Source organism: Gigantopelta aegis, chromosome 14, assembly GCF_016097555.1.
Source record: "Gigantopelta aegis isolate Gae_Host chromosome 14, Gae_host_genome, whole genome shotgun sequence".
NCBI lineage: Eukaryota > Metazoa > Mollusca > Gastropoda > Neomphalida > Peltospiridae > Gigantopelta > Gigantopelta aegis.
Window position 1 is genome coordinate 49,114,692 of NC_054712.1, and position 18,836 is coordinate 49,133,527.

General features: G+C 36.0%; 1 protein-coding gene across 1 annotated transcript in view; it reads left to right on the forward strand.

The window, feature by feature from the left end:
- LOC121388116 (inositol 1,4,5-trisphosphate receptor type 1-like) overlaps positions 1-18,836 on the forward strand; it is a 103,161-nt gene that overhangs the window by 383 nt on the left and 83,942 nt on the right. The window contains exons 2-10 of the mRNA XM_041519337.1: positions 1,231-1,281; positions 2,323-2,403; positions 3,538-3,723; positions 4,334-4,456; positions 5,432-5,536; positions 6,109-6,219; positions 6,663-6,740; positions 7,772-7,904; positions 8,184-8,293. Of these exons, the coding sequence (XP_041375271.1) occupies positions 2,347-2,403; positions 3,538-3,723; positions 4,334-4,456; positions 5,432-5,536; positions 6,109-6,219; positions 6,663-6,740; positions 7,772-7,904; positions 8,184-8,293 (903 nt within the window). The 5' untranslated portion in view covers positions 1,231-1,281; positions 2,323-2,346. The remainder of the gene's footprint in view (positions 1-1,230; positions 1,282-2,322; positions 2,404-3,537; positions 3,724-4,333; positions 4,457-5,431; positions 5,537-6,108; positions 6,220-6,662; positions 6,741-7,771; positions 7,905-8,183; positions 8,294-18,836) is intronic.

The following is an 18,836-nucleotide window of genomic DNA, read 5'->3' on the forward strand; positions in this document are numbered from 1 at the left end:
GTGTGTGTGTGTGTGTGTGTGTGTGTGTGTGTGTGCTGTGTGTGTGTGTAAAGTGGGCTCATGGTCTATTTTGATTTGTATTACTTAACGCATTATTCAGGTAGAATACAAAACATTTCCCCTGTTAAAAACAGTCAAACCTGCTCTAGCAGCCACCTGTATTAAGCAGACACCTGTGTTAAGGGGCCTTCTCATTATGCGATTAGTCACACCGACTTGTCGTATGCTACCAAATTGTACTGTGAGAACAACTCGGTCGGAACATTCTGATTTTGGTATGACTGACAAATCACATGCGACAAGTTGGTGCAACTAATTGCATAATTAGAACGCCGCTTTAATGGCCACATTTTTTATCTTCCAAATCATTTATTATAGTACTGACTGACGTGTATATAGCAGTCATCTGTCTTAATAGGCCAACTTTTGATTCTCACTTTGGTGGGGGGGGGGGGGGGGGGGGGGCAGGACATAGCCCAGTGGTAAAGCGTTCGCTTGATGCACAGTCAGAGTCTGGGATTGATCCCCGTCGGTGGGCCCATTGAGCTATTTCTTGCTCCAGCCAGTGCACCATGACTGGTATATCAAAGGCTGTGCTATGTGTTGGGATGCTATGTGTATGCTCTGAGATGGTGCATATGAAAGATCCCTTGTTGCTAATCGGATAGAGTTGCCCATTGCCTGGCGGCAGTGGGTTTCCTCTCTCAATATCTGTGTGGTCCTTAACCATATGTCCGACACCATATAACTGTAAATCAAATGTGTTGAGTGCGTCGTTAACTAAACCATTTCCTTCCTTCCTTCACTTTGGTGGCTGCTTAACAGATCTATCTGTCTATCTGTCCACCTGTCCATCTGTCTATCTGTCCATCTGTCCATTTGTCTCCCATATAATTTCTGGACTTTTGTTTTTGCAATGCCTCGAGATATTGAGATGAAATTATGTGTATAGCTTTATCACATAGATTTACAGATCAAGTTTGACATTAATGGCGATTTGCCCATTTTTGACAATTATAGCCCTTGAACTTAGGAGATAATGAAAATTTGTTTGGTTTGGGAATGGTATTACTTTAACAGTACTCTCAGAATGTTAAAATGTATACTATAATTACACCATCTAACTTTGGTTTGTTGTGTTATTCAGAGAAACAGTGGCGCGAGTCTGAATGTTTGTTAAAATGTATACTATAATTATACCATCTAACTTTGGTTTGTTGTGTTATTCAGAGAAACAGTGGCGCAAGTCTGAATGCAAGAAAAACGTTTGGAATCATCACTGTAAGTTTTACTGCTATTTAAATATCTTCATGATGGTTGTGTGTAGTCTTCGCCCTTGTTCTTATTGCCCTTGCTGATATTCTGAGTCTACCCAAACCTGGTGAGGGTTGCAGGATTCGAACTTAGGAATTTGTCTCCCACGGCAATTTTTTCAAAGAATTGCCATTTATGAAACAGCCCACCAGTGGCAATTTTGAGCCTGCCTATGGCAATTTTTAAAAAAGAGACATTTGCAGCACATGAATATGACTGAAAGGTTATTTTGCTGTATGTAGACATACGGTACTTCAAATGTGCAAATGTCAAATATTGTCAGATCATGTACACCAGGTATATTTTGTCATTGTTGAGGAGATTTACCGATGTTCTCTACATAAGGCAATTTATATCATAATTGCCGTCGGTGCCATCATTACGTTTGAGCCCTAGAGATGTCACATATTATATGGGATATGTTTTCTGTTGGTATGCTTGGTTTGGTGTCTTAGAATATATCAAGTTTTTTATAAGTTTGACTAGAGCACATTGATTTATTAATCATCGGCTATTGGATGTCAATCAGTTATACAACTTGGTTGCAAACTTTATTACAGTTCTGTGACACTTTGCCTCAGGCCTGTAGGAACAATATTGAAAATGGACATGTGCTTTCTATCAAACTGTACAACTCATTATCATGGCATTTGATACACTGGCCATTACAATGTGACTTACATGAGGCATTGATTGGGATGGTAAAAAAAACACACCATTGGTTCCTCTGCGTGGGATTGATTCTTCAACCTAATAAACTGGGCAACACTTTTTTCCAGTTTAATAAAAAAAAATAACTTCATTGTTCTGTAAAATGTTGGTAGGCCTTTCCAATTATAAAACTGAAATTTAGACACAGGAATATATAGATGACTGACTTTAGATTTCAATATTTTTCGTAATGTTATGTAATGTTCTTGAAATTTAGACAGGATTTTAAAGTGAGTTTTATTTTAGGTTTTATTATTTTGTTTAATGTTATGTAATCAATGTTTTGCTGTTTTACAGGCGTTTAGAGAAGTGAAGGATTTCATGCTACCTGGTGGATTTCCTAACAAAGACAGACAGAAGTTGATGAGAAATCTGCGGGTAATGTATTATCATATACTTCTTGCAGACCTAATGGATATTTGGGAAAGAGTAGTTTGGCTCTCATCAAATATACCTCATAGACTGAGCCTGTTCTGAAAGGTTCAAGAAAACGGATGGAAAGTTTGTTTTGTTTAATGACACCACTTGTGCACATTGATTTATTAATCATCGGCTATTGGCTATTGGATGTCAAACATTTGGTAGTTTTGACATATAGCCTTGAAGAGAAAACCCACTACATTTTTCCATTAGTAGCAAGATACAGGATAGTACATACCACAGCCTTTGATATAGTAGTCGTGGTGCACTGGCTGGAATGAGAAATAGCCCAATTGGTCCACAGACGGTAATCGATCCTAGACTGACTGCGCATCAAGCGAGTGCTTTACCACTGGGCTCAAGATTATGGATGAGTACATCAACAAAGAGTCTCCCATAATGGACCCAGAGATGCCAACCATTATGAATTTGGTGGAATCATTACGAATTTAAAGCATAAATTACGCTATTATGATTGTCTTGTTCGAAATTCTGATTTTTAGAAAGAAAATCGTAATTTCGTGTATTTGGTGTCTGATCATATTTTGGAAGGCACAAATGTTAACACTGAAGAAATGGAACTTTTTCTCTCTTCATCGTCAACAATCGTAGACTGGAGATTGGATTCCTGCCTTGTTCTTTAAACTTGCAGATTCTGAATAGCGAGCATAGCAAGCATGGCGATATAGAATAAACCAGTCTAGCAATCGGTCTTCCGAACAGCCCCGATCTTTGCCGATTGGGTACAGCCTTGAACTTGACTTTACGAAAATGTCTAAAAAATGCACTCCTGAGCCATTACTGATAACATTCCTATTTTAGGAGGTTGGATTCCTATTTTTGAAGGCCTGGATTCCTATGACACTAGGGTTGGCATCTCTATGGACCAGATGTACACAAGGTTTTATAATACAGACCTTCCATATTCCTTTGAAGTGAGAGAATATCTTCACTCTTTGAGTATCTTTTAAAGTGATTTCAGGTTATATTTGAAATTTCATTTTGGATTATGAATAAATACGAGCTCAAATAGTTCTTCCCTTACTTTTTATAATGAAGATCTAATAGTAGTTACCTCCCATGTTTGTGTAGGTCATTGACCTGCTGGTGAAGCTACTGCAGTGCCGCCTGGTGGAGGGAGACGAGGAGGCCCACCTGATCCGGATCTTCAAGGAGGCGTACGATGTCCTACATGCCTACATGATCGGAAAGACTCGCAAGAACGCGCTTTACTTCGCAAAATACATTGACTTCTTTCAGACGCAGTTCACACAGAAAGTAATATTATTAACACTATTATCTATTTATTTATTTAAGTAATAGGTTCTCTTAAGCAACCATTAATAATTTTATATGCTTTTTCAGTTGGGTTTAATTATAATTTTTTGTATTTAGGTTTATGCATCATAAAAATATAACTGTTATTTTGAGTGGAATTGCATATTATTTATGTTTAATAAACATTTAGTGGTTTGATATTTATAAATTTTCAGTAGCCAAAGTGTGTCAAAGCTAATATTAATCTGATGCTAGAAAGATGGGAGTAGTTCTATGTTATATTATTAATTTTGAACCTGGTAAAGTTGAAACAGAATTTTTTAAATTAAATGATTGCATGATATGACACCATATTTTGAACCACAATCAGGAAATAACATTCTTGTAAATGAAAGTTTCAAAAATGATTCAATAAATCTTTGATATAATGGTTATGCAAATTTAATTAATAGTACAGAATAAAATAATTAATAACAAACCTTCAAATTTGTGAATTATTATTTTTATTAAATAACTTAAAATATTTAAAATGAACTGTTACATAGTAGTACATATGTTTAGTTTTCTCATGTTGATGTTTATGGAATTTTTTAAAACAATTTTTAAACAGGGTGGTATTGGTTTGAATGTTGCTTCAATGATTGTTGAGCTGATCCGAGATAAAAGAAAGATTGTTGACAGAATTACAAAAAGCCACATCGACACATTCATTGAACTTCTGAGAACAAACCAGGTTAGTACATTATAACTGATAGTTTTATGTTGTGTATGATATAGAGGGTATTACATTTATGAACAGACATCGGATACTGCTAATGTCAAAATGTAGCGGGTTTCCTCTAAGACTCATATCAGAATGACTAAATGTTTGACATCCAATAGCAGATGATTAATCAATCAATGAATTCTAGTTGTTTTGTTACAAAAATACACCAAAAAAACCAACAACAGACTTTTACATAAACTCAGATCCCATGTACATATTTATCTCACAATCACTGTATACATTGGCAAGATATGATGACTAGATAAATCTCTATATTTTCGGTTATTGACCAAGCCCGACTCGACTCGAATATTTCAGACTAGATTTTTAATAAACATACTCATTAAATCATTTGTTTAATTACAGCAAATACAAATAACTTTTAGTTTTAAGATAACAATACAAAACGTTTAGAAATGCTTTTTGAATGTGACAGAATGTAGCTAGTGTTGCAATGCATGACGTCATATGGCAAAAGCACTGCTATTTGTGTAAACAAAAAAAAAATGGAATAAATAATCATTTTCCTACTAATCCCGTAGGATTGCAGGATAAAAGAAATAACTGGTTACTGTCTTAAGATATCGGCTTAATCCTGCGAAGATTAGAATGGCGAATGCAGCGAGGCTCTTTTATTTCCTATCTATATGCAGTCTACTCATTTTGTTGCACGTTTTACCACCACGGTTGAACCTTGGAAAATTGTTTCAATGTATATACTGATTTTTTTCAAAACAACTTGCAATGTGAAACCATGCCAAAACATCTCTGCCTCGTTTTAGAGATACCATTTTTAATTATGGTAACTAACCATGAAAGCATCCATATTCAGGGTGGGTGACTTGGGTGTGGTTATGTTTAAAGACACTTTAAGCAGACCCATACCCGTCTTACCATCACTGAGCACACCTAGACCATCACTGTCTTTGTTTCTTCTTTCAGAACTACCGCTTCCTCGATCTGCTTCAGGTTCTGTGTGTGTGCGACCACGTGGCCATCCCCAACAACCAGACGTACATCGTGCAGCACTGGCTCAGAACTTACAAGGTCTGTCCTTCGTTTCACAAGCTTTTATTAGTCTCCTACCAGTCCACTATATAGTGTTCAAGACCTTGGTTTGGAAATGTCTCGAGATATTGAGCTGAAAATTTTGTGTAGCTTTATCTTGTAGAGTTACACATCAAGTTTGAGTTTCATAGGGAGTTATGTCCCATGAACTTTGGAGAAATGAAATTTTGTTTTGGCTCAGTAGAGAACATGTTTTGTTTCAGCAGTACTCTTAGATTGGTTTTTTTAAAATTTGTATATGTATATAGGGTTTGGGGGGTGGGGGGGGGGAAGAAAAGAAGGGTTTGTAATAATAATACATTTATTTCAGATCAGTGATCCACATTCGCATACAAAATTAATTACATATTATGCAATTTTTTATGCCAGTGATTAATGCATATAGATTTGATGTACATCAAAGGTGAACAAGTAGCTCGTTTATGCTAGCTTTGATTCTTCTCTGCAGCGAATATCTTTTTGAGCCGAGTAAAACAGCAATTTTTTTTAGTAAAACATATCAAAGTCAATAAGTTGTATTAAGATGTAATTATTGTTTGTTTTAATTTCAGGACAGTGTGTACTTGATGGACCGAGGTCAGAACATCAACAAGCGGCCAAACATTGTTTACGTGTCCTGTGATGGGTCGTCAACATGGCTTCCACTGCACACGTTTGTTGATGTAAGTTCTACAATTATAACCTATATGTTACTGTCATCCATCCATCCATCCATCCATTCATCCATCCATTAGGCTATTCATCCATCCATCCATCCAATCATCCATCCATCCATCCATCCATCCATGCACTGGTCTGTCCATACCATCCATCACGTTTGTTAATGTAAGTTCTAGAAATATTACCCATATCATCCATCTGTCTGTCCATCCATCCATCCATCCATCCATTAGGCTATTAGTCCATCCATCCATCCATTCAATCATCCATCCATCCATCCATTCAATCATCCATCCATCCATCTCCATCCACTGGTCTGTCCATACATCCATCAGTTCGTCCATCATTTCATCTATTTGTCTATCTGTTCATCCATCAGTTCATCAGTCCATCCAATCATCTGTTCATCCATATATGAAATAATTTGATGTTTGGTTTATTTCAGCCATCTACTGGGGACTACAACGAAGACCAATACCAATACTTACTACATCAGCTCGAACTCATCAAGGCTTTTTGTTTTGTGAGTTACTCTCCTGAACACCTTATTCATATTAAGTGGCGGGACGTAGGTCAGTGGTGCAGCTCTCGCCTGATGTGCGATCAATCTAGGATCGATCCCCGTTGGTGGGCCCATTAGGCTATTTCTCGCTTCAGCCAGTGCACCATGACTGGTATATCAAAGGCCATAGTATGTGTTATCCTGTCTGTGGGATGGTGCATATAAAAGTTCCCTTGCTGCTAATCGAAAAGAGTAGCCCATGAAGTGGTAACCATATGTCTGACACCATATAGCCATAAATAAAATGTGTTGAGTGCGTCGTTAAATAAAACATTTCCTTCCTTCATTAATATTAATAAAATTAATAAACTTAAATATAGAACATCTGCAATACCTTCAAAATTCAAGCAAGCATGGATTGCCCAGTTTTGTGTTCTTGCTAAATATATAAATTCTCCTAGTTATTTAAAATCTTTAATAAATTTTAAAAGCATTAAAGAAATGTTTAAAAACTCCTAAGCACATTTTTACCTACAACTGTTTGGTGGGTAACATGGTTATTTGAACTCTTTGTATAGATAGCTAGAGAGGAAGGAAAGAAATGTTTTTATTTAATGATGCACTCAACACATTTTATTTACGGTTATATGGCATCAGATTAGAGAGGAAACCCACTCCTGCTACACAGAATACTACTTATTAGAAGCAAGGGATCTTTTATGTGCACTTTCCCACAGTCAGGACAACACATACCAAAGCCTTTGATGTACCAGTCATGGGGCTCTGGCTAGAATGAGAAATAGCCCAATGGGCCCTCTGAGACAAATTACTCCTAGACCAGTGATGCATCAGGTGAGAACTTTACCACTGGGCTTCATCCAACCCTGCAGCCTGCTATTACATTTAGATCACATTCGTTTCCTGCTAGCTTTTTTCTTTCTTTTTTTCATATTTTTATGAATAGTTAGTAAGGTAGTGTTTTGTTTTCAAGGTCATATCGACTTTTCTATCCATATCTGTAACTGTAAATAAATGTTTTGCTGATATTTCAGGGTCGCAATGACTTTGCTATACATGTGATAACTCGAGAGTTTGGCTACGTCACGTGGGAGGATGCCTTCCTCTGTATCCAGTCGGAACTCTTACCCGACGCCATCCGGGCCAAATTCTGTGAACTCATTATCGGTATGTGCAGATTATAGCTTATAGTATACATCAAAAAATATTTAATGTCCATCCATCTGTCCATCCATTCATCCATCCTTCCATCCAATCATCCATCCATCCATCCTTCCATCTGTCCATCCACCTGTCCGTCTGTCCGTCCATCCATACATTGGTATGTCCGTCCGTCCGTCCGTTTGTCCATCCATCCATCCATCCATCCATCCATCCATCCATCCATCCATCCATCCATATATTAATTGTTACTATGGATATCACAGGTTTTTTTTTTAATTTCAGGTCTGTTTGTTGATGTTGGCAACAACTACTCAGTGCTGGACAACCCAAACATCTGTTTTGTGTATGAGTACGTCGGCTCAAAGGATTCTGACCGCGAACAGAGTCAATACGTGAGTGGTTGTTGCATTTGTGGATACTCGATACTTTAACCCAGGAATATAATGATATAGTCTATGTCAGCAGAGTCATAGCTAGATTCCTCCCCCCAACAACCCTGGGATGGGGAGGACACCTTTAGATATCTCACAATTAACAAATTATCAATAGAAGCTAAGTTTAGTTTTATTATTGCAAAGGGGAAACAACTCTCTTTTTTTTGTTACTGGATTATGGAGTCAGTAGTAATTCTGTTTAGTTTTTGTTTATTTTGTTGTTTATTGTATATAAAACTGTGTTAGTAACAGAATCAAGTTGAGGAGAGAGTATGACTTGTCTAGGATACCAATAGCGAAGTTGGTGGTGTCAAATAATGTCAAATTGGCATTTTTCTAATGACAAAGCATTTACCGGTGGTGGGTGTTTAGGAACACCAATCTATTTACTACCAGTACTCATCCCAGTGCATATGCAGTCGGTCTAGGATCGATCCCCGTCGGTGGGCCTATTGGGCTATTTCTCACTCCAGCCGTGGTATGTGTTATCCTGTCTGTGGGATGGTGCATATAAAAGATCCCTCGTTGCAAATCAAAAAGAGTAGTCTATGAAGTGGTGACAGCAGGGTTCCTCTCTCAATATCTATGTGGTACTTAACCATATGTTTGATGCCATATAACCGTAAATAAAATGTGTTGAGTGCGTCCTTAAATAAAACATTTCCTTCCTTCCTTCCTCCCAGTGCTAGCCATGACAATGGACTGTTGACTGACACATAACTGTTTATTACTTGGCTGCTGTTACAATGCTATAAATATTCCAGCATTATTCCTAAGTGTGGCATGAATTTTATTAATATATTATACACGCTTTTGTTATTGCATGAACATCTATGTTTGTGTGTGTCACAGCATGAGATCATTGTCTCGGCATGTGTGTTAGTGTTATGTAGGCCATAGAATGTTTATTAATAAAGTTGGTTTGAACAATATTTATTGCTGTTCAAAGAAAACAAAAATTGCAAAGTTGTGTTTGTTGAAGAAAGCTCACAAAATATTACACAGAAAGTTATGGGGGTTTTGTTGTGTTTATTGTTAGTTGTTTTTTGTTATTCTGGCCAGTGGCACTAACTGTAGCTTAATATAGAGTTTAATTTTTGTTTTGTGTTTTATTTGTATAAATAAAAGAAATATTTAGTTGTTTTAAATTCTTGTTACAGAACATAAAGGATGTGTGTTCAACAGCAATGGTTTGTTGTGTAATGTTGCTATGCCAACGCTAACAACCATAACACTGCCATAGTTTATACATACTTTATATTAACACTTCACTTCCAGAAAGGTGTTTGTAGGAAACAGTAATGTGCTATATTTTGAAAATTGTTAGTAATTGTTTAAAGCTAGTTATAAATTTTCCATATACATATATTAATAACAATTGAATGTACTAAAATCACGTTCATCTAGATTTTCACATTTTCTGGGGATAGTTTTGATGTCGAGATGTAGTTTTAGTTTCTGGTATCTGGATTACTGATCTCATATCAACCTTCCAAATTTCATTATGTATTTTGAAGGGTTATGCTCTCAAAAGATGTTATCATTTTACATTCATTTTTGTTTAGGACAAATCTCAATCTTTAATTGGCTTGCATTCTTGTAGTGTCTGCTTTCATAATAATTTATTACAATTCTTCTCCACTTTATCATAAGGTTAAATAATTATAGGTTTAGTCTCAAGACAAGACTGAAACTGAAAAAATAAATGTAAAAAGGGGCAAATGTACATTACTAAATACATGTATCTTAGTTTTCAGTCTTGTAGTTTTATTCCCATGTATCATTTTATTACGTCTTCTTTTAGTAGTATAATCTACACAATATATATACATATATATACTCACAGAAAAAGTTCCTGTGCATCATTAAAATTTCAGTAAGACATATTTTTAACATTTAAAAATATTGTGTTTTACTTAGAAGTACTATTTATCTGTTAAAAATAGAGTGATCTTCTCCTGTCTTCTGAACCTGACGTACGGTATGTAACAGAATAGCATATTGAAGTACTGTCATGGTCGTACTTTGTAATCACCTACTCGGATGCGTACAGTTCTTCCACCGATTCAGGGATGTATTGGGATGTTAAACTTGGAATTTTCAAATGATTCCATATGTTTACCCCCTTGATGTTGATGATTTGTTAACGTGACGTCACGTGTCGACTCCCTAAACATGGAAGATCCATAGTATCCCTAAACTGTTGAGAACATCTCCGCACACATTGCATAGTTTTCTGACGAACACCAATCAACACCAAAATGACCAGCAACAACGTTTGTGCCATTCTAACCTCAATCATACCCATCGTTTGAAGAAATTCATTTTCGTGGAGGCGTGGCATCACACTGACGACGATCAAATACCAACAAAAGTATTTTTCTGAGTGATGAGAATCCATACAATAGTTTTAGAGTCCTATGATAAGAAAAATGACATCAGACAGGAGTACGTGACCAAGAATGCTAGTAATGCATCTTGTGATCACACCGCTTGAATATCAAATGCAGTGGTTACACGTTCATTTACTGAAATTTTTATGACCAGATTCCAGGTATATTATATACTATATGCAATCATTTGGTGCACAAGAAATGTTTTCCGTGAGTATATATATATATATATATATATATATATATATACATGTATATATTTATTTATATAAATATATATATATATATTTATTTATTAATAACAGTTGAATGTACACATATATCATATAGTGTCTGTAATAGTGTATTTGAGAGTAGAAGGGGCAGAAGGTTTTTGGATCTAGGGTCATAGGATCAAATCTTCTTGGCAGACACGTGTTTTGCCTATCCCACACATGGTATATCGAAGACTGTGGTATGTTTTGTCCTGTCTGTGGGAAAGTGCATATAAAAGATCCCTTGCTGCTTATGGAAAAATGTAGCTGATTTCCTCAGAAGATTGTGTGTTAGAATTACCAAATGTCTGACATCCAGTAGGATAGTGGTATGTACTATCCTGTCTGTGGTATGGTGCATATAAAAGATCCCTTGCTTCTAATTGAAGTGGCGACAGTGTGTTTCCTCTCAATATCTGTGTGGTCCTTTACCATATGTCTGACGCCATATAACCATAAATAAAATGTGTTAAGTACATCGTTAAAGAAAACATTTCCATCCTTCATTAAGACACAAGCTCTAACCACCATCTGTACTCCCCTACCACCTGTGACCATAGACCTGAGTGTTAGAATGGTTAGGTGTGACCATCTTGAAGAACTTTCATCTCATCGTTTTGAAATGACCAGTACAGAAATAGTCAATGGTGACTAATTTGAGCTGGAGAAGATGGTTTTCATGTCAATCATCAGTTTGTAAATGGTAACTCAGTTTAGTCAGTGGAGCACTCACCTGAGGTGTTTGGCTCAAAGTATCAAACCTCATCAGTGGATCCACAGAAATGATGATCTTTGAGAGTATTTCATTTGGAATTGTATGACCATCTGAAGTTGTAGAATTACACCGTATGATAGGGCCATAATGAGCAGCGTGTGATGGTCTTTGAGAGTATTTCATTTGGAATCGTATGACCATCTGAAGTTGTAGAATTACACCGTATGATAGGGCCATAATGAGCAGCGTGTGATGATCTTTGAGAGTATTTCATTTGGAATCGTATGACCATCTGAAGTTGTAGAATTACACCGTATGATAGGGCCATAATGAGCAGCGTGTGATGGTCTTTGAGAGTATTTCATTTGGAATCGTATGACCATCTGAAGTTGTAGAATTACACCGTATGATAGGGCCATAATGAGCAGCGTGTGATGGTCTTTGAGAGTATTTCATTTGGAATCGTATGACCATCTGAAGTTGTAGAATTACACCGTATGATAGGGCCATAATGAGCAGCGTGTGATGGTCTTTGAGAGTATTTCATTTGGAATCGTATGACCATCTGAAGTTGTAGAATTACACCGTATGATAGGGCCATAATGAGCAGCGTGTGATGGTCTTTGAGAGTATTTCATTTGGAATCGTATGACCATCTGAAGTTGTAGAATTACACCGTATGATAGGGCCATAATGAGCAGCGTGTGATGATCTTTGAGAGTATTTCATTTGGAATCGTATGACCATCTGAAGTTGTAGAATTACACCGTATGATAGGGCCATAATGAGCAGCGTGTGATGGTCTTTGAGAGTATTTCATTTGGAATCGTATGACCATCTGAAGTTGTAGAATTACACCGTATAATAGGGCCATAATGAGCAGCGTGTGATGATCTTTGAGAGTATTTCATTTGGAATCGTATGACCATCTGAAGTTGTAGAATTACACCGTATAATAGGGCCATAATGAGCAGCATGTGATGGTCTTTGAGAGTATTTCATTTGGAATCGTATGACCATCTGAAGTTGTAGAATTACACCGTATGATAGGGCCATAATGAGCAGCGTGTGATGGTCTTTGAGAGTATTTCATTTGGAATCATATGACCATCTGAAGTTGTAGAATTACACCGTATGATAGGGCCATAATGAGCAGCGTGTGATGGTCTTTGAGAGTATTTCATTTGGAATCATATGACCATCTGAAGTTGTAGAATTACACCATATAATAGGGCCATAATGAGCAGCGTGTGATGATCTTTGAGAGTATTTCATTTGGAATCGTATGACCATCTGAAGTTGTAGAATTACACCGTATGATAGGGCCATAATGAGCAGCGTGTGATGGTCTTTGAGAGTATTTCATTTGGAATCGTATGACCATCTGAAGTTGTAGAATTACACCGTATGATAGGGCCATAATGAGCAGCGTGTGGATGGTCTTTGAGAGTATTTCATTTGGAATCGTATGACCATCTGAAGTTGTAGAATTACACCGTATGATAGGGCCATAATGAGCAGCGTGTGATGGTCTTTGAGAGTATTTCATTTGGAATCGTATGACCATCTGAAGTTGTAGAATTACACCGTATGATAGGGCCATAATGAGCAGCGTGTGATGGTCTTTGAGAGTATTTCATTTGGAATCGTATGACCATCTGAAGTTGTAGAATTACACCGTATGATAGGGCCATAATGAGCAGCGTGTGATGGTCTTTGAGAGTATTTCATTTGGAATCGTATGACCATCTGAAGTTGTAGAATTACACCGTATGATAGGGCCATAATGAGCAGCGTGTGATGATCTTTGAGAGTATTTCATTTGGAATCATATGACCATCTGAAGTTGTAGAATTACACCGTATGATAGGGCCATAATGAGCAGCGTGTGATGGTCTTTGAGAGTATTTCATTTGGAATCGTATGACCATCTGAAGTTGTAGAATTACACCGTATGATAGGGCCATAATGAGCAGCGCGTGATGATCTTTGAGAGTATTTCATTTGGAATCGTATGACCATCTGAAGTTGTAGAATTACACCATATGATAGGGCCATAATGAGCAGCGTGTGATGGTCTTTGAGAGTATTTCATTTGGAATCGTATGACCATGTGAAGTTGTAGAATTACACCGTATGATAGGGCCATAATGAGCAGCGTGTGATGGTCTTTGAGAGTATTTCATTTGGAATCGTATGACCATCTGAAGTTGTAGAATTACACCGTATGATAGGGCCATAATGAGCAGCGCGTGATGGTCTTTGAGAGTATTTCATTTGGAATCGTATGACCATCTGAAGTTGTAGAATTACACCGTATAATAGGGCCATAATGAGCAGCGTGTGATGGTCTTTGAGAGTATTTCATTTGGAATCGTATGACCATCTGAAGTTGTAGAATTACACCGTATGATAGGGCCATAATGAGCAGCGTGTGATGGTCTTTGAGAGTATTTCATTTGGAATCGTATGACCATCTGAAGTTGTAGAATTACACCGTATGATAGGGCCATAATGAGCAGCGTGTGATGGTCTTTGAGAGTATTTCATTTGGAATCGTATGACCATCTGAAGTTGTAGAATTACACCGTATGATAGGGCCATAATGAGCAGCGTGTGATGGTCTTTGAGAGTATTTCATTTGGAATCGTATGACCATCTGAAGTTGTAGAATTACACCGTATGATAGGGCCATAATGAGCAGCGCGTGATGGTCTTTGAGAGTATTTCATTTGGAATCGTATGACCATCTGAAGTTGTAGAATTACACCGTATAATAGGGCCATAATGAGCAGCGTGTGATGGTCTTTGAGAGTATTTCATTTGGAATCGTACGACCGTCTGAAGTTGTAGAATTACTCCGTATAATAGGGCCATAATGAGCAGCGTGTGATGGTCTTTGAGAGTATTTCATTTGGAATCGTATGACCATCTGAAGTTGTAGAATTACACCGTATAATAGGGCCATAATGAGCAGCGTGTGATGGTCTTTGATAATCTTCTGAGGGGCGGGATGTAGCTCAGTGGTAAAGTGCTTGCTTGATGCATGGTCGGTTTAGGATCAATCCTCGTCAGTGGCCCCATTGGGCTATTTCTCATTCAGCCAGTGATCTACAATTGGTGAAACAAAAGTGGTGGTGTGTACTCTCCTGTCTATGGGATGGTGATCCCTTGCTGCTAATCGAAAAGAATAGCCCATGAAGTGGCGACAGCGGGATTCCTCTCTCAATATCTATGTGGTCCTTACCCATATGTCTGACTCCATATAACTGTAAATAAAATGTGTTGAGTGTGTTCTTAAATAAAAGATTTCCATTGATAATCTTATGAGCTGGAAAATGATTAACCCTGGTGATGAACCCAAATTGCAGTGGTGTTATTTGACTGTCATGTGTGAAACAAATACAATGCTTGTGAAAAAGGTCTTTCACAGACAGCTGAAGCATTGTGAATTTACACCCCAGATGTTTTGATTCTTTTTCATTGCTTTTCTTAAATGCATCTTGCTTTACTTCATCTTACATTAATCCTCAAATTATAAATACCTGTAGAACACAGAATATTGCATGCTTAAATACATCATACATGTAATGACTGCAATATACAGTTACTGTAATATGAATTCATAACACTGTCAAAGTTCATTATGTCGATGTTGAAGGACCAAACCAAACAACTCAAGGTAACAGTGGGCTGAGATAAACACTGATGGTAGTATTGTTTAAAATTATGCCCTCAGACCATTTCTTTACATCAAAATATATTGGCATAGTGTAATAACAGACATCGAGATAATGACATTTGACTGAATATATTTTACTGTTAGTTCTGAAAACATTTTATCAGTAAAAGTACTAAAAATAGCACATTTTGAAGATGTTTTTATTAATGAGTGATTTTTATGTTACCTTTATAATAAGATTTCATCTCGCAACCACTGTTGGTCAATTACGATGACGGAATAAAGCAAAGTCATAAACATTTACCAACTGAATATGACTTTTGACATCACGCATGTGATGTCATATGATATAGCTTGATTACAAAATCACTTGTTTTACCTCTAGGTCATCATACAACATAGCTCAAATAACAGAAATAATAGCTTTTTCCCTTAATTTTGATGATCTGCAGGATAAAGATAATAACTAGTTAATGCTGTAGGATATTGGCTTTATCCTGTTCAGGCTGAATGAGAAATTCCACTTGACAAGCCTTGCAGAATTTCCTATTATTACCATCACAGGATAAAGGTGATATCCTATGTCATTAACTAGTTACCGGTATTCTCGGTTTATAAATTAATGGAAGATTTGCTTGGAATCTAAGCAACTAAAGTATATCATCACATTTAAAAAGAATCACTTCTCAGCACACAATTAAAAACAATAGAATATAACAATGAGGCTGAAGAGGTTACTAGTATTCAAATTTGGATACAAAACAGGCTCAAAAGTTTTCAGGTTGCAATCAGTTGTAAAAGCCATCTGCCTCATTACAATTTTAATAGTCTGGTATTTACTTTTTCTTCACTTGATTCATTTTTTTCTTTTTTGAGTACTTTTTTGTAGACAATGATTTTTATAATTGTAGATTTAATTTTTTTTTTTTAATTTACAGCTTCTTAATAATTGAAGTGTTTTTTCAGATTAATTTTTAAAAAATAGTTTTCATGTTCTGTTGAGCATTTTACATTTGACAGGGATGCAGAAATGGAAAATATTTAATTAGCCTTCCAGATCAAAACCAACTAAATTTTACTAGCCCACCAGGATGTTTACTAGTCTGCCAGTCTACAGAACAATATATTATTAACAATATTATATTAATATTGTCTTCACTTCAAATGAAATATAGATAAATTGACAAAACATTTTTAATAACACTTGGTAAGTGATCATCATCACAAATAGTGAAACAAAATAAAAAAGACAGGTAGACTTTTAAATCCTCCATAGGAATTTTTACTCTCATTTGGCAAGTGGGCGAGTACTTTCTGCAGCTCTGTTTGAGCAATCTAGATGTTTAGTCATTAGAGTATACGTAGGCTTCAGTTGGATTTGTACTTTGCATATGCATTAATAATTTTCCTTACCAGTAATCATTTACTGAGTATGTCAGATATATTGAGTAACTGAATAATAAATAGCATCATAGAGAAATATTCTTTATTATTCATTAAAGTCTTTTGTAGGAGATATCGCTTGCATTATAATTTGCGATGTCTCCTGCGATATTCTCCCAGGAGATATCGCTTCTTATAATCTTGATTGGTCAAATGTTAATCACAAGACATTATTTTATTATGTCACTGTGTATGTTTCAGCACTGAACCTATAGATGGTTTTATTTAGTATATAAATTTGTTTACTTGGCTTTAAAAAATCTGCTCTGTTAGAAAACATCTGAAAGAAACTTTTTGTGTTAATTATTAACACAAAAAGTTTGTGTCATTAAAATCTTTCTTTTAATGAAATTTAACCATCTTCATGGCCTCATACTTTAATCACATCATACTGATTGATTGATTGATTGATTGATTGATTGATTGATTGATTGATTGATTGATTGATTGATTGATTGATTGATTGATTGATTTATCAAAAACTCTATGCATATGCACTACTAATCTTCATTGAAGTTGTTCACTGATTTTCGTTTTAGTGTTGTACTGTTTCTATGTTGTGTGCCTGTACTTGTAGTTGCATGCTAATTGTGCTTTGCTTTTACCTTTCTGTCAGGAATTACGGGCTGACGACGTCTGTGGACAGGTATGACACAGTAACCATTCACATACATATTATATACATTGTATAGAAGTAATTCCAAACGTCTTGTTTAAATATCAGTTAAAAACTAAACATACTGTATTGAGCTGAAATTTTGTGTATAGCTTTATCACATATTGTTACAGATCAAGTTTCACTTTAATTCATAGCCCTTGAATTTAGGAGGTAAAACCATTTGTTGGGACCAGTAAGGGACCAGTAAGGGACCTGTATTGCTTTTACATTATACTCAGAATACTTCATAAAGGGACAGACCCTACTTTTTAAACACTAAGGCATATATTTCACCTAGAGCCTAGTTTTAACCTGTAAAAATGGATACTTAAGTTTGGTCAATTTACAAACTGGCATCAAATTTGGATACAACAGAGTGAAACAAGTGTCTGTAACATTGAAATACCCTTAAAAATAGACTAAAATGCGGCTCTATAACCGTTACTTCTCAGACGCACGTGCGTTTTTAAAAATATGAAAAATGCATTTTGTGGTGTTAGAAACATCAGGATGACCAGAAATACCTTGGTTGTATAGAAATGGATAATCTAAACAATAAAATATAAGTCATGTTTGATTTCAGTGATCATAAATGGCTCTAATAGTAAAAAATATGCTTTAGTATTTAAAAACTAGGGTATGTCTCTTTAAGACTAGTTTTTTCATGCAAATATATTTCATATGACATATGTCTGGTCATTTTTATAATGTTTCTAGTTAGTTTTTCTCCCAGTGACCCCTTTCCACTGTTGCTTTTGTTAAAATTCTAATAAACCATGTTTGTCAGCATTTTAATTCAGCTCCTTCACATTTCTATGCTTAATATTTCTAAAACATTTCGCATTGCAATATTAGTCCTACATAATTTTTAAATTTTGGTACAAAGGTTGGGGTTTGGATGTAGTTATGTATTAATTTGATTTTAAACGGATTGGGGATAATGCATTATCTTCAAACTTGGGAGGAGCAGTAACACTTGGAGCCGTGTTTTTGATGCCTTATTGTTGTTGTTGGGTATACTAAAGAAGTAACATGGCTTGGTAGCGGTGAAATAACCATCTCTGCAACCAAAGAATTACTACTCCAGAATTAAAATTTAATTTATTCTTATATTGTTTAGATGTTTAACAGGTTACTTTAGGTAGCATAAGTTATATGTCATGTGCATTAGGACACTAACAACTATTTGGAATGGTAGTTAAGTTGTTTGCATGCATGGACTATTTGTGTCATCTGCTTTGTTGTCAGGTTGCTACTAACTATCTTAGTTTATAATTTTATTTATTTGTGATTTGTTCTTTTAAGATGCTTTTTTCATTGGGATGGGATTGGGGTGTCATAATTTACTCATATTTT